This window comes from Leucoraja erinacea, chromosome 3, assembly GCF_028641065.1.
Source record: "Leucoraja erinacea ecotype New England chromosome 3, Leri_hhj_1, whole genome shotgun sequence".
Taxonomy (NCBI): domain Eukaryota; kingdom Metazoa; phylum Chordata; class Chondrichthyes; order Rajiformes; family Rajidae; genus Leucoraja; species Leucoraja erinaceus.
Window position 1 is genome coordinate 71159253 of NC_073379.1, and position 25112 is coordinate 71184364.

At 43.8% G+C, this 25112-nt stretch overlaps 1 protein-coding gene across 1 annotated transcript in view; it reads right to left on the reverse strand.

The window, feature by feature from the left end:
- The window catches only part of LOC129695706 (leucine-rich repeat-containing protein 2-like), a 39293-nt gene that overhangs the window by 8745 nt on the left and 5436 nt on the right, over nucleotides 1–25112 (reverse strand). Inside the window, exons 4-5 of the mRNA XM_055632899.1 lie at nucleotides 14929–15065; nucleotides 957–1102 (exon numbers count right to left, since the gene is read on the reverse strand). Of these exons, the coding sequence (XP_055488874.1) occupies nucleotides 957–1102; nucleotides 14929–15065 (283 nt within the window). The remainder of the gene's footprint in view (nucleotides 1–956; nucleotides 1103–14928; nucleotides 15066–25112) is intronic.

Sequence of the window (25112 nt, forward strand, 5' to 3'; positions counted from 1 at the left end):
GGTAGCTGTGTGGAATGAGCTTCCAGTGGAAGTGGTGGAGGCGGGTTCAATTTTATCATTTAAAATTAAATTGGATAGGTATGTGGATGGGAAAGGAATGGAGGGTTATGGTCTGAGTGCAGGTAGATGGGACTAGGGGGAAATAAGTGTTCGGCACGGACTTGTAGGGCCGAGATGGCCTGTTTCCATGCTGTAATTGTTATATGATTATATGGTTATATGGTTAGAGATTGGCCAGACAACTTTCACAAACAATCCAGGAAGATAATTTGAAATGAATCTGGTCAATTAGGGCCCTTGGAACAGAGAGCCAGATTCTCTGGGAGCTTCAGGTTCCATGGATTTAACTGAGTATAAATTTGGGATGAGTTCAGACTGAATTGCAGCCCTCTAATTTGTTAACAGCTGGTCCTTGGACAACGTGAAGGTAAACAATGCATGGAGTCCAGTGGAACTGTGCGGATGCTCTGCGATTCCAGGCTGGGGAACTAGCTTGCTGAGCCTATGGCATGTTTGACCTGGCATAAGTGCTGAACTCCCATTGAAATTAAATCAAATGGGAAAAATTGGCAGAGGAATGATAAGCAGTCATGATTCTAAGGCAGATAACAGGAAAATTGCCAGTCAGCAGGTCTTCCCAGTTACTTGATTTAATTACCATGGGTGTCAGGGATTATGGGTTGAAGTCAGGAGAATGGTGTTGAGAGGGAAAGATAAATCAGCTATTATTGAATGGTGGAGTAGACTTCTTGGTCTGGATGGCCTAATTCTATTCCAATAACTTATGAACCCTGAAATAAACATAATTTGGACTGGAATTGAATCGGTGCTAATGGTAACTACATGTAGAATGTGCTCTACTTTTGAAAAATGGCACATATAAGAACTTTCATTATTGTGTTCTAGTTTTAGCCACCAGGTTTTGCACATTTGTTAGATATTGATCAGGAAGTTACCTGTCCAGATCCTGAGGAAGTTCTTTCAGGTTATTACTGCTAAGATCCAGGCTCTTGAGGTTTGACATCCGAAGCACACATATGGGCATGCTCAGAAACTGGTTGGAGGACATGTCTAAGTGGCTGAGTTTCTGCAGATCACGCAGCTGCAACACACAAACAAGATTCATGTTATGTTATGGAATCAGCCTGTAGAAGGTTTCCAACCTGAAACATAATCGGTCTATTCCCTCCACAGATGCTGCCTGACCCACTGAGTTTCTCCAGCACTTTGTGCTTTGCTCAAGATTCTTCAAGCTATGTTGAGTGCGTCCCATTAAATTAATATCTGAAGCCTTGTACCTCAATGAATAGACATTTAGGCATTTCATATTTCATTTTCTTTCCATTGGGAATGAGTGAAAAATGAACCTGAGACGTAGCACTTTTCTCTTTCCTTCCTTAGTTGTTTTGCTGCCAGAGCTGTTAGTATAAATATCAGAAAGACATGTGATAGGAAAGGAGACAATATACGAGTGCGTGTTATAGGAAATGTTAGCCTTTGTACAAGCGAGGAACAGAATCAACAAGTGGACATAATAACTTCACTGCATTATTCAAGATTCTTTTATTTTTTATTTCATTTCTTGTTTATCTCTAAAGTCAATGTAGCACATTTAGCCACGTATTGATTTATATTCATCTTTTCCATAAACGGACGTACATTGACTTGCACATTTATGTCACAAGTCCCAACCATTTCCCCCCAGAGAAACAGTTATTTAAACAAAGCAGTGGTGGCTGCAGTCATGATGCTTAACATAATGTGGCCATCTGTCACCGCACATTATAACTTGGCTCCTTCCCAAAGTGGTTTTGTTAAGCAGGCATTTCAAGCACTCGGATGCAAAGGTGGGTAAATGGATCAGCTATCAACAAAATGAAAGAAAAATTGGAGGTGTAAAACAAAGAAAGCTGCTGGAGTAACACGATGGGTGGAGCATCTGTGGAGAAAAATGGGCTGCCAACATCAATGTGTGATGATGGTCAAAGAGTTACAGAGCAGTGGAAATCACAGGGGAGGAGTAGTCACAGATAATTTCACAGCACTCCTGTTGAAGAGAAGTGGAACATTTCTTCAAGGATGAAATGCACTGAAGAGACTTTGAAGTGGAGTGGTAAAGTGGTGCAGCATTTGCAGACCCTAAAGGGCCTGTCCCACTTAGCCATCATTTGCGCCTCATTTACGCGTCATACGTAAAATAGGTAGACACGTTGTGACGCACAGGTAGCGTGTGGGTAGTGCGGGACGGGCGCATGGAGAGCATGGAGGAGTGTGGAGTTGCGCGCGGTATCGCGCCGCGCTCCAGGATTTCGTGCTGCACGAAATCCTCACACGCCACCTGCGTGATGTATCGCCTACGCACGCTGAAGTATTGGGTACGCACGCTGACGCATTGCCATCGCACGCTGCGTCCCGACATCTCACGTGTATCGCGTGGTGATGCAAGGTTACGTCACCCTGCGTATCCATGCGTCACCGCGTGCTGCAGGGTATTCTAATGATGTCACGCGCACCAGGCGGCACGGTGACGTGTGATTTGCGCGCGATGTCGCGTGTAACGACGCGTCAACCTATTTTACATATGACGCGTAAATGAGGCGCAAATGACGGCCAAGTGGGACAGTCCCTTTATGCCTCCAGTAGAGTGAAGGTGTCCATGGTCATCTTGTGCTCTTGATAATTTATCTTTTATTATTTATTCGATTTTTAGGATTTGGGCATCGCGGACAAGACCAAATTTATCATTCGTAATAAATTAGTGGTAGGTTGCTTTCTCGAACCTATATAATCCATTTTTCCTGTAAAGCTGCAGTGTTTTGTTGTTCCAGTTCATACCCAGTGCATATGAGAAATAAACATTCTTGACTCCTTTCATTGAAAGTCCACCTACAACACTGTTGGGGAAGAGGTTTCAGGATTTAGTCCCTGTGATGATGAAGAAATGCCAATCTATTTCCAAGATACAGTGAAAAGCTTGTTTTGCATGCTAACCAGTCAGCAGAAAGACAATAGATGATTACAATCGACCTCTCTTACAGTGGTACATTTACATTTACTACCTCAATTTACATAGAGGAAGATGCTGATGGTCTGTGAGGTGCTGTTGGAGTAGTCACGACAAATAAATGCAGAGTATGTTGGGAACAGAATACATCATAGCCATTGTGTGTCTGTGTTAGAGGGAATAGGTTGGTGGAGGTGGTGCCAAATAAATAGTTTGCTTTAACGGATGAACCTCTTGAGTTTTGTTAAAATGCACTTATCCGGGCAAGCAAAGAATATTCTATCTCACTCTAAACTTCTGCGTTTGAGTTGTTGGAAAGACTTTGGAGTAACAGGAGGTGAGTCACTCCCCACAGTCTTTCACCTCACTTATTGATATGTCCCATTTGAGTTCTGGCCAATGGTGAGCCCCAGGATATTGATAGTAGGGTGATCAGTGAAGATAATCCCATTTAGTTGAATGGAATTTCTTGTTATGAGTTCTGAGGAAATGTTCAGAGTCTTCCCTAAATGTTCTTCCTTCTCTGAAGTGCTAATTTCTCACTGTAATATATTTTTTACAGGTGCTGACAGGATGGCAGGCCTTAGAACAGTGTCTGTGCCGAACATGACCATCTCCTATCTGCCTGCACATAATCCTTATCTTTCCATTCTCTGCATATCCACTGCCTATCCAAGAGTCTCTTAAAAGCCACCATCTGCCTCCACCACTTCCCCTAGCAGCAGGTTGCAAGCACGCACCACCCAAGGTGTAAAAGACTTGGCCCGCTCATCTCCTTTAAACTTTGCCCCTATCACCTTAAAGCTATGTCCTCTACTATTTGATCTTTCCATTCGTGGAAAAAAAGGTTCAGATTGGATACATAGGTTCTACCCTATCTATGCCTTTCATCATTTTATATATTTCGATCAGGTCTCATCTCAATCTTGTCAAAATGTTCACTCCTACATGTGAACCAAGTGCAGATGTGCCAGTGGATGCGTCCGTTAGTTTATATCTGAGCTGGGAGAATAAAAGAATAATTGAAAGTGGAGGTTTTCTTGTCTAACTGGACTAATTTCCCCACTGCTCCAGTTGGCGATTAATCCTCGGACTTCCTACTCTGGTAAAATACTGCAGAAGGTGATGTCTTTGCTCATGTGCTTCAGAAGAACATGCAATTCCATTAACAAATGTACGTATGGACAAAGGCAAGCTGGTCTATCAAACTTTTGTTACCCTGTGATGCCCCACCCTGGACTCATGCAAGCTTTTGGAAATGTCCAACCAATTAAAGAAAAAAATTGGGTAAAAAGTAAAAAATGAAAAAGAACTCGAGCAAATCCTCTCCAATTTTTCCCCGATTTACTTGCAAAGGTTGTATTTAACAAACAGAACATTTTGGTGATTAGGAAGATATATTTCCCCCCTTTTGTTGGCCAAATCCAGAATATCTGGGGGAAGGGTATTTCTGGGGAAGATATATTTCAATTCTTCTTCTTTAAAAAAAATCTTAAACAGAATTGAGTATGCACCTGACTATAAAGAAGCCACTTTCAAAACTTTAATGCGCAGAGTTAGAAAAATGAATTCTGACATCTTATTTACACTTTAGCTTCATAATGGATAATTCAAAGTCAAAGTCAATTTTATTCGTCACCTGAAGGTGCAGTGAAATCAATTTGCCAGCAACGATACATTTAAAAGAACACACAATACACAATAAGATTTATCACAAACATCCACCACAGCATTCTTCACTGTGGTGGAAGGCACAAAGTTCAGCCAGTCCTCCTCCCTTGTTCACCCGTGGTTGGGGCCATGAATGGTCGAACACACTCTACAGCTTGGAGTGCCCAAAATGGCACTTTCCTACCGGAGTCCGTGGCTTCAGGATGTTATCGGCCACAGGTCGACGGTTGGAGCTCTTCTCTGGCGAGGGATCCCAGGCTCCGGATGGTTTATATCAACGGGTCGATGGTTGAAAGGGTCAAGAGCTTCAAATTCCTGGGCGTGCACATCTCTGAAGATCTTTCCTGGTCCGAGAACACTGATGCAATTATCAAGAAAGCTCATCAGCGCTTCTACTTCCTGAGAAGATCACGGAGAGTCGGTTTGTCAAGGAGGACTCTCTCTAACTTCTACAGGTGCACAGTAGAGAGCATGCTGACCGGTTGCATCGTGGCTTGGTTCGGCAACACTGCCCAGTCCATCATCGGCTCTGACCTTCCTTCCATCGAGGGGATTTATCGCAGTCGCTGCCTCAAAAGGCTGGTAGTATCATTAAAGACCCACTCCATCCTGGCCACACACTCATCTCCCTGCTACCTTCAGGTAGAAGGTACAGGAGCCTGAAGACTGCAACAACCAGGTTCAGGAATAGCTACTTCCCCACAGCCATTGTGGGCTATTGAACCTGGCTCGGACAAAACTATGAACATTAATAACCTATTATATGTTATTTGCACTTTATCAGTTTATTTATTCATGTGTGTATATATTTATATAATGGTATATGGACACACTGATCTGTTTTGTAGTCAATGCCTACTATGTTCGGTTGTGCTGAAGCAAAGCAAGAATTTCATTGTCCTATCAGGGACACATGACAATAAACTCACTTGAACTTGAAGTCCACGCCCCGCCCGCGGTTAGAACTTCCGCAGACTGCGGCATCAGGATGTTTTAGGCTGCAGGCCGGCGGTCGGAGCTCTTCTCCGGCGAGGGATCCCAGGCTCCGCGATGGGAAATCCACGCCGCGCCCGCGGTTAGAAGCTCCGCAGACCGTGGCTTCAGGATGTTGTAGTCGGAGCTAGCGATCGGAGCACTCCTCTTTGGCATCCCCTGGCAAGGGTTCGCCCACTCCGCGATGGAAAAAGTCCATGCTGCGCCCACTGCTGATGCTCCAGGCCCTACAACCTGGGAAAGGCCGCACCAATCCAAGCTGTTTGGCCACAAGTGGGGAGGCAGAGAAGCGATATGGAAAAAGTCGCCTCTCCGTCGAGGGTGACTGAAGAACGGTTTTCCCCTCTCCCCCCCCCACCCCTCACCCCCCCATCCCCACACAAAACACACGAGAGACACCTAAAACAAACACTTAAACAAACCACAAAAAAAAAGTTGAAATAATATGATAATTGTGTGCAATGACAAAATTAATGTATAAATAGTCAACACATATATCATAAAGTCTGTACATCCAATACTTGAGTGTTGACTTAAAATGTCAAAGGTTTGATATTTTCTACATTATATTTTACTCCCATGCTCCTCTTCTTTGATATTATATTAAATTCTCTTTGTGGTTAAATGCAATATGTGACACATTCACAATACAAGTAAACAGTACTTGATGCTTTATCAACAGTTGAAATTCCAGTTGAATAACGGTGGTGCCTTACTTCTGTTTTCAATTCAGATGTTTGAGTTATGGGTGTGCTTTTACTTAAAATAATTTATTATTCCTTGTTTTCTTTTACCAATGAGTTAATTATAGGCCATGCTCAGAGAGTTGTGTTGAGTCCAACTTAAATAGATCACTAATTCTTCAGGAAAACAATCAAACTCCAAACTTATAATGATAAGTGTGATCTACTTCTGAAGCTTTAATTTTGTTTTTTTTTCTTCTGAGACCAGATCCTCTGCTTTCATCCAATTTGCAGGTGAAATTCAAATTCTGTATTTTTAAAGCAATGGTTGATAGGTTCTTGATTTGTAAGGGCAAAGGTTATGAGAAGGCAGGAGAATGGGGTTGAGAGGGAAAGATCAGCCATGATCGAATGGCAGAGCAGAATGAGCCGAGTGGCTTATTTGTGCTCCTTTGTCTTATGGTGGAGGAGGTGGTCATTAGTGTGTGGTGATATTCTATCTAAGTAGATTGTGGCTAGCTCTAGCTCTGCATCACTTAGCAGGTCAGAAGAGAGAAACATGGTGACTGTTGCAGAAATTGGTCACTGACCCAAAATGTTAACTGTTTCCCTCACCACTGATTCTGTCTGGCCTGCTGAGTATCCCTAGTATTTTCTGCTTTTATTTCAGATTTATGCATCTGCAGACTTTTTCCATTTCAATGAGCTGTGAATGATAGCTCCCTCAATCTTTAAGCGGATGGAAACCTGGGGTGGGGGGGTCTAGATTGAAAATGTGGATTAAAAATACCCCGTGACAGCCTGCAGATCAGTGAATCTAACCAACAACGCTGAAAGCCGAGGACAAGCGAATACTCCATAAAAAAAGGAAATCTGTTGACGCAGTCTCCAGTGATTTTGTTTGTGATCTGAGCTCAGACAATGTTTACATTTAAAAATATGACCTATAAAGCATGGGCCTGAGCTCAGTAACCAAGACTGATAATGAGGTGCCCCTTTATTTATGCAGGTTCGAATGTACTCTCTATGATCTAATGTACCCATCTCTGCATGACTTTAAACTCTGCAGGGTTGGCACATCCCGTGGCTGGGTAGGAATAACCAGAGGCTGTGAGTGCTGGTCAAATGGAGGACACTCAACTCTGGTACAAATTCCAGTGGCACACCTAGTCCAAGAGAACAATGTTGTCACCATGACAACCTACAAAATAAAGCTCAGAGGTGAATAAATCAACGTTAGCTTGAGAGGGAGCTGGAGACAGGCTGGAGACTGCAGAAATCCATTGTGCTTTGGCGTGGCACACAATACTTGCAGTCAAAAGCATGCCTTTTGCCCTTGAGACACCTGGACCGTAAGGAATTGAAGCAGGTGTTTTTGTTGTCCGAAATATCTTTGGAAATTTCACTAATATATCGGTGAAGGTATAAAAAGTCAGGCAAGATTATAAGCCAGGCATGGTAATCAAGGGAACTCTCATCCAGTGTAAAACACTAAGTGCTGGAGTAACTCTATGGGTCAGGTGGCATCAGAGGGAATGGATAGGTGATATTTCAGGTCAGGATCCTTCTTTAGAAGTTGCCTGTCCCTCCCCTTCAGCAATGCTGGCTCACCTGCTGAGTTACTCCAGCACTTTGTGTTTTATACTTTGTGATTCCACCATCTGCAGTTCCTTCTTCATTCAGCAGAACCTTCAATAACTTCTCTTTTGATTCCTCTCACCTTCAAAGGTGTAGACATATCATTCGTATGGGCCCCATCCATTGTATTTTTGTTGGCTTCATGGAATGGACCTTGTTCCAAGTCTATTACATGTAACCAACATTATTGGCTGTATTAGTGCTGCCTCCTACACTTGTACAGAACTTGTCAAGTTTCATCACCTTTTTGAACCACTTCCACCCTGCCTCAAATTCACCTGGACCACCTATTCTTTTTCTGGATCTCTTGGTCTCCAACTTAGAAGATAGACATGCCACTGAAATTTTTTATAAACTCACCAACTCCAACAGTGATTTCGACTATACCTCCTCCAAATTGCCTTCTGCAAGGATGTCAAGCCACTTTCTCAGTTTCTCCCTGCCTTTAGCACATTTGCTCTCAAGTTGAGGGTTCCTGCTCCAGGTTTTCTAAAATGTCCTCCTTATTGAAGTGTGGCTTCTCCTCTAGCATAGTTGATGGAGTCCTTGTATATATTTCCTCAATTCCCGCCTAGTCTGCTCTGACTCCCCCTTTGCCCAGATAGAATAGTAAACTTACCTGGTCCTCACCTTTCGCCACAACAGTGTCTGCATCCAACAACTCCTCCTCCTCCATTTCCAGCTTCAAAGCATTTCTACCATCAGCCATGTATTCCCTCTCTTCCCCCTTCTCCTTTTGTAGGAACTACTCCTTGGAACTCCCTGGTTTAGTCATTTCTCCCCACTCACCCTCCCCATCCCCAGGCACTTTTTCTGCCACTGAAGTAGGTGCACTGCCCGTACCCTCACATTTTTTATTTCAGATAACTCACACTCTTGGTGTTTTCATCTCTCACATACCTAGTTTTCTGCCAACCTAGTTTTTGTATCTCTTTGATCATCTCTCATCCCCTTCTGCACCTGGTTCCATCTGCCCATCATCCCCTCCCCATCTGTTTCCACCTTATCGCCTACCAGTCTCTACCCCAGCACCATTTCACACTGCTATAAATTGTAAATTTTTACTATTCCCTCGCATTCCTGATGCAGAGGCTCCACCCGAAACTTCGACTTACATCTTGTGCCTACACTGATGCTGCTTGAACTCACCAAGTTTTTCCAGTGTTCTGTTTGTCTTCTCATGGGACAGATTATCTACCCATTCAAAAACATATTTGATATTTAATTTGAAAGCAATGGAAATTAATATCAGGTTTATTATGTCCCCTGCCCTCCATTGTGTTTATGAAAGTAATTAAGTAATTTAACCACCGGCACAAATGTCAGACCCTTGCATGGCTGGCAACCGTACATATTTAATACCCATTTACTGCTGCCGCAATCAAACAGTGCATTCAATGGTTACACAAAAAAGCTGGAGAAACTCAGCGGGTGCAGCAGCATCTATGGAGCGAAGGAAATAGGCAACGTTTCGGGCCGAAACCCTTCTTCAGACTGATCGGGGGCGGGGGTGGGTGGGGACAAGAAAGGAAAAAGGAGGAGGAGTAGCCAGAAGGCTGGGGGATGGGAGGAGACAGCAGGGGGGCTGAGGAAGGGGAGGAGACAGCAAGGACTAACAAAATTGGGAGAATTCGATGTTCATGCCCCCGGGGTGCAGACTCCCCAAATGGAATATGAGGTGCTGTTCCTCCAATTTCCGGTGCTGCTCGCTGTGGCCATGGAGGAGACCCAGGACAGAGAGGTCGGAGACGGAGTGGGAGGGGGAGTTGAAGTGCTGAGCCACCGGGAGGTCAGCTTGGTTATTGCGGACCGAGCGGAGGTGTTCGGCGAAACGATCGCCCAACCTCCGCTTGGTCTCACCGATATAGATCTGCTGACATCTAGAGCAGCGGACGCAATAGATGAGGTTGGAAGAGATGCAGGTAAACCTCTGTCGCACCTGGAACGATTGCTTGGGTCCTTGAACGGAGTCGAGGGGGGAGGTAAAGGGACAAGTGTTGCATCTCTTGCGGAGTGCATTCAGTGCATTCTCAGAGACCTTTTTTAATCTCTGCCTGCATTTTTTGGCTCATTATATTGCCCGATAGATGCGCAAACTTTAGTTACATAATAGTGTTGCGTATTGCCACAATAACAACATTCTCCAAAATGACAGACATTTTTTTAAAGTGATGTTGGCTTTGGACATTGTGCAGAACTGCCCCCTGCAGGCAACCATAGCTAGTCAAATGTTACACTTCAGCATTAAGTTCTACATGACAGCTGCAACCCACATTAATATAGTGTGTGGATTATACTGCAGTTGTACAGGGTCTTGGTGAGACTACACCTGGAGTATTCCGTACAGTTTTGGTCTCCTAATCTGAGGAAGGACATTATTGCCATAGCGGGAGTACAGAGAAGGTTCACCAGACTGATTCCTGGGATGTCAGGACTGTCTTATGAAGAAAGACTGGATAGACTCGGTTTGTACTTGCTAGAATTTAGAAGATTGAGGGGGGATCTTCACACAGAGAGTGGTGAATCTCTGGAATTCTCTGCCACAGAAGGTAGTTGAGGCCAGTTCATTGGCTATATTTAAGAGGGAGTTAGATGTGGCCCTTGTGGCTATGTTTCTATGTTTCAATGTTAAACATTTTAAAGGCAGGACCCAAATACAGCTCGCCTCTTTGTCCACCCACGGACAGACACAAAGTGCTGGAGCAATGTGGATAGGTAACGTTTTGGGTTGAAACCCTTCTTCAGACTATCTTGACCTGAATCTTCACCTATCATAGTTCTCCAGAGATGCTGCCTGACCTGCTGAGTTACTCAAGCACTTTGTGTCCTTTTGTGTATTAACCAGCATCTGCAGTTCCTTGTTTCTACAACTTGTCAACACCCACCTTTAGTTTGACTAAGACATGGTTTCCCAATCCTGTTCCTTTGCTCCCAAACTTTCAAAGTTTCAATAACCTGCTTACCATTAATCAGGTTATATTATCAAGTGATTGTTAGTGTAACCTGCACTAACAAGCGTTCAATTATTGGACATTACAGCTGCCTTCAGCACTTCAACTTTGGAAGTAATTCCATTCCAGATTCAATTTAGTAAATGAGAATTCCATCCGAATGAAATCCTGCTGGCACTTAATGGCTTGACAGGAACAGAACTGGGAAATGCTGGACATAGTCATAGACATACAGCGTGGAAATAGGCCCTTTGGCCCACCTTACCCACACTGACCAACAAGTCCCATCTACACTAATCCCACCTGGACTGTGGAATTGAAAATGTAGAAAACAAAAATCAAACTTTAAGCCAAGAAAACTCTGCTCTCAGGGTAGTGATGCACATACTCCTGCATGCAGACCCACTCTGACCATACTTGCCATTAGCACTTTCCTCTCCTTCTCCCCTCTGATCTTCCACTGGTCAACCTCCTCTCTTCTCCTTCGCCTGAACCCATTCACCAACACCAGGCCCTTCCCACTCTGCCCGCAGATTGAAAGATGGAAGACCATCCATTTATAGCTCCGAGATCCAGGATCCATGCCAACTGAAACCAAGTGCAGACCCTTGAACCCTTTGCTCACCGGCCACAAGACAACACAGCAAAGCAATCCTGCAGAAAAACCTTCTGGGAGCACCAAGTGCTTTCCTACACTTCCTGGTATTGGTAGCTATCGATTTCCAGTGCACCATGAGCATTCAGTGACAATGACCATCATCCATGATGATGGCCAAGTGAGGTGGACTGTTTCCGCGGGATGCAACAACCCCCATGTGCATGGGCGACCAGTAGGTATTTGCATCCCAATTGAGTTCATAATGCATAGTTTAAGACCACCGACATAGGGTGTATTATAATGAACTTTTGGGGAATTACACATACTTGGATGGGCCGGGAAGATCATTAAAGACCCCTCCCACCCCAACCATGGAATGTTTGCCCGCCTCCCATCAGGGAGGCGGTACAGGAGCCTCAGGTCTCGTACTAGTAGGATGAGGAACAAGCTTCTACAATAATACCATCACATTGCTGAACTCGGAGTCCCGCCGATAGATCCGTCCACATTGTTTGATTATTCTGTATTTTTATTTCTATACAGGTGCACAACCTTTTATCCGAAAGCCTTGGGACCAGACACTTTTCATAATTCAGAATTTGTCGGTCTTCGGAATGGAAATTTTTTAGCGTAGATTTTAATGGCTGGCTCAGTGGTAGAGTGCTCGGCTCATATCCGCAAGGTCGCGAGTTTGCGCCTTGATCCCGGCAGTTACTCGGTCGCGAATTTGAGTCTTCAATGTAGGTTTTTTTTTGCAGAATAAATGTTTGTATGAAATGCAGTGTAGGAGAGGTGTACTGACTGTGTGGGCAGAACTTTGGAAGTGATTGCCCACCAGTCTTAAAAAGCCGCTGTGTCTCCCTGTCCCTGGGATAGCAGAGGGCGATCAAACAGCACAATACCCCCCTCCCCCTCCATTCCAGAGGAATCCTCTCCCCGATGGGCCGCTACGGCGACAAGTGACAGTTTGCCCACAGCCCGAGCTGCGCCACCCCAAGAACGAGACGTACCTTGCACACCATCCGCTTCTGCCCCTACGTGTTCCTCTGGAGTTGGAGCGGGGCTGGGCTGGAGTTGCTGCTGGCTGTGGGTCTCTGGGATCTCCGTGCTTGCAGTGGGCCTGGGGGTCGCTGTCCCGTTGGTTCTGACATCTCCGGCCACCCCCCTGGACTGGAGCTGAGACTGGGAACTGTACCGCCCTTGCCCCCTCCCTCTGCAACTGCAAACAACCCCACTCTCCTGCAAGGGCGGTACCGTTCCCGGAGGATAGCAGGTGGCCAGAGACGTCAGGCCCAACAGGAACCCGCTCCCCGATGGGCCCCTACGACACCCCGAGCTGCGCCCCGTCATCAGCAACCCAGGTTCCTCTGTAGTTGGAGCGGGGCTGGGCTGGGCTGCTGTTGGCTGTGGGTCTCTGGGATCTCCGTGCTTGCGGTGGGCCTGGTGGTCGACGTCCAATTGGTCCTGACTTCTCCGGTGACTGCACTGACCTGCTGCCATCGCCGACGTGAAGACAGTACAAAGCCTCCGCGCCGGTGCAATGAGCGGGGAGCTGGAGAGGGGAGGGATGGGGTCACACACATGGCCGGGAAGCAGAGGGATGTAGGTGGGGTGAAACTGAAGGGAGCGACAATCTGCTGCTGCCTACACTGTGTATCGTGAGTCTACCGTGGGAACTTTTTAACTCAGCGGGCAGGTAGAAGCATATTGTCAATTATTAACCCTCCCGCGCAATATACCCTCACCTTCTCTTTTATGAATGGGGATTTAGTTCCCCTTTCTTCGAGGACCGACCGGAGGTTCCGCTGTCACCTCTGCGGGCCGCCCTCGGTGAACGTCCTGTCTCCCTGTCCCTGGGATAGCAGGGGGCGATCAAACAGCACAATACCCCCCTCCCCCTCCAACTCCAGAGGAATCCGCTCCCCGATGGGCCGCTACGGCGACAAGTGGCAGTTCGCCCACAGCCCGAGCTGCGCGACCCCAAGAACAAGACGCCCCTTGCACACCATCAGCTTCTGCCCATACGGGGAGCGTGTTCCTCTGGAGTTGGAACGGGGCTGGGCTGGAGTTGCTGATCTGGGATCTCCGTGCTTGCAGTGGGCCTGCGGGTCGGTGTCCCGATGAGGGGGCGCAGCTCGGGGAGCGGCTTCTGGTGGTCCTGACGTCTCCGGCCAGTTTGCAGTTTTCCTCTGGATTTGGAACGGGGCTGGGCTGCTGCTGGCTGTGGGTCTCTGGGATCTCCGTGCTTGTAGTGGGCCTGGGGGTCGGTGTCCCGTTGGTCCTGACGTCTCCGGTGACTCGGACTGTGCTGCTAGCATCGCCGACGTGAAGACAGTGCAAAGCCCCCGCGCCGGTGCAATGAGCGGGGAGCTGGAGAGGGGAGGGAAGGGGTCACACACATGGCCGGGAAGCAGAGGGGTGTAGGTGGGGTGAAACTGAAGGGAGCGACAATCTGCTGCTGCCTGCACGCTGAGTTAAAAAGTTCCCACGCAAGACTCACGATACACTGTGTATCGTGAGTCTACCGTGGGAACTTTTTAACTCAGCGGGCAGGTAGCAGCATATTGTCAATTATTAACCCTCCCGCGCAATATACCCTCACCTCTTTTATGAATGGGGATTTAGTTTCCCTTTCTTCGAGGACCGACCGGAGGTTCCGCTGTCACCTCTGCGGGCCGCCCTCGGTGAACGTCTTCAAGGACCTTTCTTCAAGGACCGAAAAAATGTCCGCTATTCGGAGGTTTTCGTTATTTGGATCTTCGGATAAAAGGTTGTGCACCTGTATTGCACTATTACTACGGACTGACGCTAAACTGCATTTCGTTGTACCCATACTTGTATTTGTGCAATGACATTAAAGTTGAATTGAATTGAATTGAATTGAAAAAAATAAAACAAGTAAAAAAAACACAGGAACTTGAGCATTGAGTTATGTCGCATTGGAGGTGAAGTTTCTGAATAGAGAAATAAAAACCTGATCAGAGGGTTTGTTGGCAATATGAAAAATTAGAGAGAAGACAAAATATTTGAAAATGTTGAATAGGAACAAAAGAGATGAGATTGGGCAATATCTTGCAAGATTAGAAAAAAATGCTGAAGTTATTTTACATTTTTTTTTAAATGCGTCCTGTTTATTCAGATAGACATTCGACCTCTATATTCATCTTTGGAGAATTGCACGTGTGAAAGTAACAAAGTAGAATCCTCAATTTTTTATTTTTTTTTATGTGGCATGGATAGTGAGGATAGATAATCAGTGAATGGTACCACATTTACACACTTTACATTCCTCTCGTTGAGCAACTGAACAAGTAACTTGAATTCAACAGCAGTGATGACATGATCAAAAAGAGCTTTTGCACATGTGTAAATGTAATGTAAAAGCATTACCTCAAACGGAAGCTCTGCCAGTTCCAGGTTATTTGATAAATTCAGGCTCTCTAGGCTTTCACAGTTCCCGAGCTCTGGTGGAATGGACTTGAGCTTGTTGAAACTAACATTCAGCTCTTTCAGTTTGGTCAGCTTGCCTGTCAAAACATCAGACATTTTGTTTCTCAGCACCTTGAAACCTTTACAACAAGGACTGCAATAAGAAGTCTGTCTTACCCAATTGCCAAACACAATTGTGCATTTACTCTAAGCACGATCACCTTAACGGCCACTCATTTTTTGCTTTTACAAATTGCTTTCCTTCAATCCAACATTAGTATGGGAGTATGGATCCATGGGCATCCAACATTAGTCCTGGAGTATGGATCCTTGGGCATCCAACATTAGTACTGGAGTATGGATCCTTGGGCATCCAACATGGACAGAGTGGATGTGAGAGGATGTCTCCACTAGTGCGAGAGTCTACGACTAGAGGTCACAGCGTCAGAATTAAAGGAGGTTCCCTTAGGAAGGAGATGCAAATGAGATTTCCTTAGTCAGAGGGTGGTGAATCTGTGGAATTCTTTGCCACAGAAGGCTGTGGAGGCCAAATCAATGGATATTTTCAACGCATGGATAAATAGATTCTTGATTAGTGTGCGTGTTAGAGGTTATGGGGAGAAGGCAGGAGAATGGGGTTAGGAAGGAGAGATAGCCTTATTTGAATGGCAGAGTGGATGATGGGACGAATGGCCTAATTCTGTTTCTATCACATGATCTAATGAACATGTCACTTTGCTGTCAGCTACAAATTGCATGGCAGCATTATTACCCAAATTAGGTCATGGGCCCAAACACTCCAAAGATAAGCAAACAAACCTCTTGGCCGGCATTTTCAGTGCAATGCTGAGTGTCACAGAGTTGAGGTGCTATCTTTCAGAGGTGTCCAGCTCATATTCTCAGGTGGATTCAGAAGGCCCCAACTCATCAATGTAAGTGAGGAACTTCAAGGTTTCAAGGTCAGTTTATTGTCATGTACCAATTAAGGTATCATATTTCCTGTCTATATTTACCCCCTAATAATTTCATTTCAAAACAGATTATCTACTCTTAAATTAAATGAGGACTTCCTGCGTGAAAATTGCTTGGCACTTTTCATTGGGCATGTTTGGGATATTTTGAATCTTAAACAGTATTATATAAATGCAAATCATTCAGTCTTTCTGTTTGTAGCTCAAATGGCTTAGGTCTGAGCATAAATGTTGTTCAGGCTATTTTACCCTTGAGGATTAATCCCTCACCCATCCTCTTTGAAAACGACATGTCACTCTTCTGCTAGAAATTACTGGATAGTATTCATAGAAACATAGAAACATAGAAAATAGGTGCAGGAAGAGGCCATTCGGCCCTTCGAGCCAGCACCGTCATTTATTGTGATCATGGCTGATTGTCCCCAATCAATAACCCGTGCCTGCCTTCTCCCCATATCACTTGATACCACTAGCCACTAGAGCTCTATCTAACTCTCTCTTAAATCAATCCAGTGATTTGGCCTCCACTGCCTTCTGTGGCAGGGAATTCCACAAATTCACAACTCTCTGGGTGAAAACGTTTTTTCTCACCTCAGTCTTAAATGGCCTCCCTTTTATTCTAAGACTGTGGCCCCTGCTTCTGGACTCGCCCAACATTGGGAACATTTTTCCTGCATCTAGCTTGTCCAGTCCTTTTATAATTTTATATGTTTCTATATGATTCACATCAGAATGCCTGGCCAATTCATCTCCCTTCATGCCTCTTCACTATCAAGTTCTTGACGCATAACCCTAATCCAACATCAGCAACGGAACACTACAGACCACCGCTTGCACTACCATGGACTTGTTTTTTCCTAAATGCTTTTTGCACTAATGTCTTGCTTTTTGTGCACGCTTTTAATTAACATATAAATTATGTTTGTGTGTTGACTCTGTACCTGTGATGCTGTTGCAAGTAGTATTTCATTGTTATTGTATCTCACCATACTTGCACATATGACAATATACCCAACTTGACTTCCTAAACCAACACTGGCTAATTAGTGGATCTATATCGTAACCTATTCCTAGACCTACACCAGAAAAAATTCCAAACTGAAAATCAAACTTAGAACCCAATATTAAATCAGGTAGGCTAAAAAGTTATTATTAAAATATCCTGACAAAGTCAATTGTAGTTAAATTTGGAGCATGTAAAGCTGTTGTTCTAGCTGATCCTGTGGCTTAAGTTAAACTTGTCACAGTTTCAGAAAATGTAATTAATAAAGGCAATGATAAAGGACCGAATAAATATTTACATTGAGATGGAAAGGATCTAGTGAAGCCATAAAATGGCCAATGAATGTGGGCCCCAGAGGTTCTCCATTTCATTGCTACATTCACAACCCCTGCAAAATCAGTGCAGCAATAGAGGAAACATTTAGATATCCGGATACACTGAGGAACACAACTTAAATATGTCATTGTGGTGTCCCACATTGTGTGCAGGTGAGAAAGATAACAGTTAATATCGAGCCCCAGATTTTTGGGTGCCGGGAATCTCAGATGAAGGGCAAGGCCGACACAAGCACTCTAAAATATATGTTAAAGTCGTAGAAGTTAATGTAGAAGATAAAACCGCCAACAAGAAAATAATATAATCATGAAGGAAAGGGAATATATCAAAACTTCCTCTGATATTGGGGTGGAGAATGACATTGTGCTATATCTTAACTGTTAGCATCTGTCTCAGATCCATTGAGGCTATTTATGAATATGTTACTCATACAGTATCCTCTCTTTCAGAGAAACCTCTCGTCACCTGCTACATGGTTTTTGCGAAGCCACTAATCCCCATTAAATATTGCACCCAAGATCCTGTTGGCATTAGGAGGGTGATGAACAAAAGGCGAGCACAAAAGCAAAAATAGGACGTAGAACTATAATGAACAAATAAATCCATCATGAGGCCAGTAGATTGCTTTCTCTACTGCAAAAGCGTGACCACTCACTGCCAGAGCCAACCCTCTCCACAAATATCTGTAAAATATCTTGGTGGTCTCCTGCCTCTACTGACAACCACCCACCCCACCTGTTCTCCATCTCCATTAAACTGAATAGTTAAGGCCTACCCATTCAGTTTTTCACAAATGTCAGCAATTGATCACAATGACTGTCTAATTCTCCATTGTGGCCATTCATCCTTTAAACAGGCAGCCTTTACACTGGAGTAGCAGTATTGTAATACATTACCATCTAGAAATTTCCATTGTAAAGCTTCCATCCTTTTTTTTCAGCCTACACTCCTCCTCCTCCTCTTAGGCCTCATTCCCCACCTCTACACTTATTCAGTCATGCCATCAGAAATTTGGGCCAATTGTTTCTTAAATGATCACTGACATATCACTGTTGATTCTTTTAGGATATTATAAAGTGTTTTACGAAATACTTCATGAAGTGTAGTTACTATTCCAGAAATATATGACCCAACATTTGCATTGCAAAATCCCACAAAGAGTATTGTGATTAAGATAGGAAAATGGACAAGATGGCCTATGCATGCAGCCACACTGATTCCGAACCACTGCTGGTATCGCTGCTGTGGAAAGCATCTTGTCCGGGAACATTACCATCTGGTTTGGGAATTGCTTTGCCAAGGACAAGAAGGCTCTGCAGAGAGTAGTGCGTTCGGCCGAACGCACTATGGGAACTTCACTCGCCCCCCTGCAGGAACTATACAACAGGAGGTGCAACTCCAGAGCAAATAAAATCATGGGAGACCCCTTCCACCCCTGCAACGGACTGTTCCAGCTGCTACGGTCAGGCAAACGCCTCCGTTGCCATGCGGTGAGAACAGAGAGGTTGAGAAGGAGTTTCTTCCCAGAGGCAATTCGGACTGTAAACGCCTATCTCACCAGGGACTAACTCTACTGAACGTTTTTCCTTCCATTATTTATTATGTAAAAGAATATGTGTGTTATGATTGTGTTTATAATTTGTTTGGTTGTTTTGTTGTTTGTCTTTTGCACAAAAGTCCGCGAGCATTGCCACTTTCATTTCACTGCACATCTCGTATGTGTATGTGACAAATAAACTTGACTTGACTTGACTTGACTTGTTAACGTTCTTATGTGAAGCACATTGAGCAGCAAGCATTGAACATGTGGGAAATGATAGAAGGAAGATGTCAGAGAAGCTCATCACTGCAAATGTCGATGGAGACCAGACAATTTGATAAGTTGAAAAAAGCCCACTATTAAAAAGTTGACAAAGCTAAATTTAAAAGCATGTGTAGGAAGGAACTGCAGATGCTGGTTTAAACCAAAGATAGAATGCTGGAGTAACTCAGCGGGACAGGCAGCATCTCTGGAGAAAAGGAATGGGTGACGTTTCGGGTCTTCAGAAGGTGGCTCAACGCAAAACGTCACCCATTCCTTTTCTCCAGAGATGCTGACTGTCCCGCTGAGTTACTCCAACATTTTGTGCCTATCTTTAAAAGCTCATGGAATTTCAATTCATTCATTAAAAACAAAAGTATACATTAAAATTAAAAAAAAATAACCAAAAGAGTTTACCTTTTAAATGATGGTCAGTGGCCCCATTCACAAGGCATGAGTTATGCTGGCTGTAAAGCTGAGGCAACAGATACAAAGTGTATCAGACCCTCACCACTCGTGGTGTGTGCAGAGTCAGGTCAAGTAATAAGATCTGCAGATGCTCTGTGTGTTCCTAACATCTGTGCGACAGAATAGAATGGAAGAATAGAATAGAATGCCTTTTATTGTCATTCAAACAGCTTGGTTTGAACGAAATTGCATTTTCTACAGTCTTACATTACAAAAAAACCCAAGACCCACATTTAACACAGTTTACATAAACATCCATCACAGTGAGTCTCCAAAACCTCCTCACTGTGATGGAAGGCAAAGTCTTATCTCTTCCCTTTGTTCTTCTCCCGTGATCCAGCAGTCTAATTACAGCGTTGAGGTGAACTGGGGCTCCCGAAGTTAAAGCCCCCGTCGGGCGATGGTAATTCCTGTGGCCGTTTAAGCCACGCCGGGCGATGTTAGGCCCCGCTCCGAGTCCTTTAAATCCCGCGACTCCAGCGGGAGAAGTTGCCGTTGCAGGAGCTCCGAAAAGTGTTCTCCCACCAGGGACCTGCGAGCTCCCGATGTTCCTGTCTACCGGGCCTGCGGCTGGAGCTTCCGAACCTGGCCGGGTCGCAGCCGCGCGCCACCACAGCTCCTCCCACTCCGAAGACGGCCAGCTCCATGATGTCAGGTCCGCAGGTTCCGTGACTGGAGCCCTCTCAGGTTGGTCCCAGTTAGGCCCAACGACATCGGAGACCCGGCAGGGAAAAAATCGGGTCCCTGTACAGGGAATAGATTAACGGTTTCCCCCCACCCCCACCCCCCACATATACACAGCTAAAGGAAAATAATAAAAACTAGAGTCAAGACATACATTTAACGAGACAAAAATTAAAAAAAAGACAGACGGACTGTAGTTGAGCCGCTGCCGATAGGCGTCGCCACACCACACTGTGTGCATGTCTGGAGTCTAGAACATGCTGCTGTATGCACTGCCGTTAACCACGGATTTCTCTACAGACCTGCCAGCTAACTGTCAGTGCAGTCCCAAACAATATTTGCGCTATTGTTCTTTGAGGGATAAATGTTGTCCAGCACTCTGGAAGAATTGTACACTTGAAACGATTGTTTATATTTTTTATAAACAATCAAATACTTTGTTTCAACCATGTGTTGAAAGATTTTTTTACAAAATAAATGATATCTATGGAAAAATTATTCTGTGGAAAAAGTCACTAGAGTGAAAGAGTCCTCTGTGGCTTGCAGCTTTAATCAAGGAAGTGTTGATGAGGTCACATTTGATACGTGCATCAAGGAAGAGTGGAAAATATTAGGTTGGCTTTGATCTTACTAAAATTGCAACGGATACATCAATAATTAAATAATTATAACTGATTGACACATTGGACAACTGTTTAAAAAGCTGCCAAATATTTGAATTGTGTGACGTTTTACACAATTCCAAGAATTTTGAAAGCCAGTTCAAAAATAATCCACGTTGAATAAAGTATTTGTATTTAGGCAACATGGAGATATGAATAAAGATAAAATGCTGGTGGAAATCAGAATGTCTCTGCAGAGGGAACGGACAGGTGACATTTCAGATCAGGATCCTTATTGAAATAAATGCTTTCATGTGCTTTTAAATGCAACTTAATTTTTAGTTTTAAATGTTTTAAATGTTTTAGACCCTAGACTTGAGATACAGCTTCATATCATCCGATGGAGTCAGTGGCTACCAGCGGCCACCCCATATACCAGCACTATCCTACATACTAGGAAAAATGTACAATTTTGAGAGAAGCCAATTAACCTACAAAGCTGTACATCTTTGGAGGATTTTTTTCAACTTTTATGGCATTCTCTGGTCATCATCGATATTTGTAGTGATGAGGCCCAATCTTTCATCTGACATCTTTCTTCCTGCCATTTCCCACATGGTTGCCATTTGCTGCTCAATGTGCCCCATATAAGAACATTAACAGCGATACCAGCAGTGATTCGGCATCAGTGTGACTGCAAGCATGGGCCGAAACATCATCTGTCCAATACCTTCACAGATGCTGCCTGATCTGCTGAGTTCCTCCAGCACTTTGTTTTTTGCTCCAGATTCCAGCATCTGAAGTTTCTTGAAAATAGATACAAAATGCTGGAGTAACTCAGCAGGAGAGGCAGTATCTCTGGAGAAAAGGAATGGGTGACGTTTCAGGACGAGACTCCATGACTCTTGTGACTCCATGAACAAAGATAAAGATATGGGACTGAAAAAAATACTCCTCGACAAGTGCAGAATTAATGAGCAAGTCATAGCAATTTAAATGAACATGCCATGCTTTTATTATAGCAATATGAAATAATGAGATTCTACACAGTAATTAAATGAAGAAGGAAATGAATTATTAATGAAAAGAATGACTAATTTGTTGATTTATCAAATCATAAATTTTTCAAATATGGCTGAAATTATAGATTTAGCCGAAGGGAAATAAATTATTGATTCTGCTATTAGCTCCAAAACAAAAACTAAATGGAACACGGTAAAATCATATTTCATGTTGCATAATATGAAACATTTCTTCCCAGTCAATATCTGTGCCCCATAATTCAACCAGCGCAGGTAATCGTGAATCTCTGACACCGGCAAACTTGCTTTTAATTTTTAAATAATTTATCTAAATTATCTTCAAGTGATTTCAAGTGTGATCTAAAACAATTAGCTGGATGATGAATATCCAACAATTTCCATCCACAAATCACTGCTTGTGACGTTAGTGTTTATTGTTTAACACATTTATGGTATTCCTGGGCATTAACACATTTAAAATAAACAAACATAGCTGGTAGAATACCAGATGGAGGAAATGTACCCAAATGGATTACATGTCCCTATGCTAATCTCACAAATTGTATTTTCAAGGCTATTATTATTCAAAATAGAAATGAAATAATTCAATTAGAGCAGCATGTTCCGATCCCTCTCATGCCTTAGCTACTAAGAACTGCATATGAAACAGGATCAGACCAAATGTAAATTGACCCTGGGAGAATGTCAGTGAAGTGCTGCAATTAGCTTCAGCATGCAAAGAATAAAGAGGAAGCTTTGCTGATTTTTGTTATTCACTGACCCTTGCTAAAAGGAAATATATATTTAGATCTTTACACTTCACCAGAATTTACTTAGGCTCCATGTCATCATCTGGGATTGTCCCATAGATGTTCATGATCTAGAATAATGCATGAAAACAAATATGATTCCAGTACCATCTTCCAGCAATGGACTCTGCAGGCCACATGAGGGGCACCCTGGAATACTGAAAGCCTGCCTGACTCAAGGTGCTACATATTGGTGTTGCTACCCAAGACTGACATGGCTTCAATTTCTCATTATGTGGTACGCCATTTTGGAACCACTGGAAGAGAAATGTAATCTAGGTCTTCTTCCAGTAGCGAGCTGCTCATTGCACAACTGACTAGCACACCTGGAAAGGTGGGAGATCATGGAGGAAGTTATTTTGTGAACAATTGCACATACAGGGCCTATTGTCAACACAGAAAAGGCACTGGATGTCATGCATAATGGAATATCGCCTCTTCAGGGCTTCGTGTTGAATTATTCTGCAGTATCTCTTCCACATGTGAAAAAGAGTACTGGAGAATTTCTAGCCATACAAAAGGTCTCGTTGATAGAATACTAGTTTACTGGAAAATTCTTAAAATCTTGCCCGAGGAATCTTTCATCTAAATTTGAATACTTTTCTTTTGCATGTATGCCAAATGCCATACTTCAACGAGTTCCAAGTACTATTTTCCCCAATCGATTTAGCCAATTAACAACTAGGACAAGCTAATTGCACCTCAGATTAGTATAAGAAAAGGAATAATAGACACCATCTCCTCATTCTTAGATTCACACAGCAGTCACATGTGCATTTGTTTGTAAAATGATAATGTGAACTGCAGGGGATGCAAGTGTTGTTTCATTGTCGTCAGTGAATGTTTCAATTATTTTGTTTTTGAATGGTGGTCGGTGTTTGTAATGTGAATGCAGTGTGTACAGGGGAATACATTGACCTGCATTATAAGTGTGTATTTTATTGGGAAACATTGGTTAGCCCATCCAAAATAACAGGGGAGCACTGTGTTATTGTGATGTGATGCTATTACCAAAAAAAAATCCAAGTGGTGGGGAAGATGCTGGAGTCAATTATAAAAGATGAAATAGCAGCACATTTGGATAGCAGTAACAGGATCAGTCCGAGTCAGCATGGATTTACGAAGGGGAAATCATGCTTGACTAATCTTCTGGAATTTTTTGAGGATGTCACTAGGTAACTTAGTGGGGTACCGCAAGGCTCAGTGGTGGGACCACAGCTATTTACAATATACATTAATGATTTAGATGAAGGGATTAAAAGTAACATTAGTAAATTTGCAGATGACACAAAACTGGGTGGCAGTGTGAACTGTGAGGAGGATGCTATGAGGATGCAGAGTGATTTAGTTAGGTTGTGTGTGGGCAGATGTATTGCAGATGCATTTTAATGTGGATAAATGTGAGGTTATCCGCTTTGGTGGCAAGAACAGAAAGGCAGATTATTACCTGAATGGTGTCAAGTTAGGAAAAGGGGAAGTACAATGAGATCTGGGTGTCCTTGTACGTCAGTCACTGAAAGTAAGCATGCAGGTGCAGCAGGCAGTGAATAAAGCTAATGACATGTTGGCCTTCATAACAAGAGGAATTGAGTATAGGAGCAAAGGGGTCCTTCTGCAGTTGTACGAGGCCCTGGTGAGACCAAACCTGGAGTATTGTGTTCAGTTTGGCTCCAAATTTGAGGAAGGACATTCTTGCTATTGAGGGAGTGCAGCGTAGGTTCACGAGGTTAATTCCCGGGATGGCGGGACTGTCATATGTTGAAAGAATGGTTGATGGAGTTTAATACAGAGAAATATGAAGTGTTGCGTTTTGGGTAGTTTTACCAAGCCAGGGCCAACACAGTGACCCGAAACATGACCCATTCCTTTTCTCCAGAGATGCTGCCTGTCCCACTGAGTTACTCCAGCTTTTTGTGTCTACCAACACAGTGAATGGCAGGGCTCTGGAAAGTGTTGTAGAGCAGATGTATCTAGGAATGCAGGTACCTAGTTCCTTGAAAGTGGCAGTACATGTAGATAGAGTGGTCAAGGCGGCTTTTGGCACATTGGCCTTCATCAGTCAGTGTATTGAGTAAAGAAGTTAGGGGGTTATGTTATAGTTGTGCAATACATTGGTGAGGCCACATTTGGAGTATTGTGTTCCGTTTCGGTCACCTTGTTATGGGAAAGGTTTTGTTAAGCTGGAAAGGGTGCAGAGAAAATTTCTGAGGATGTTTCTAAGACTTGAAGGCCCGAGCTATAGGGAGAGGAGGAGGCTGGACTTTATTCCTTGGAACATAGGAGGATAAGGGATGATCTTATGAAGCTGTATAAGATCATGAGCAGAATTGATAGGGAAAATGTACAGTCTTTTACCCAGAGTAGGAGGGGAATCAGGAACCAGAGGACATAGGTTTAAGGTGAGTGGGAAAAGATTTAATAGAAACCCAAGGGCTAACTTAAAAAAAAA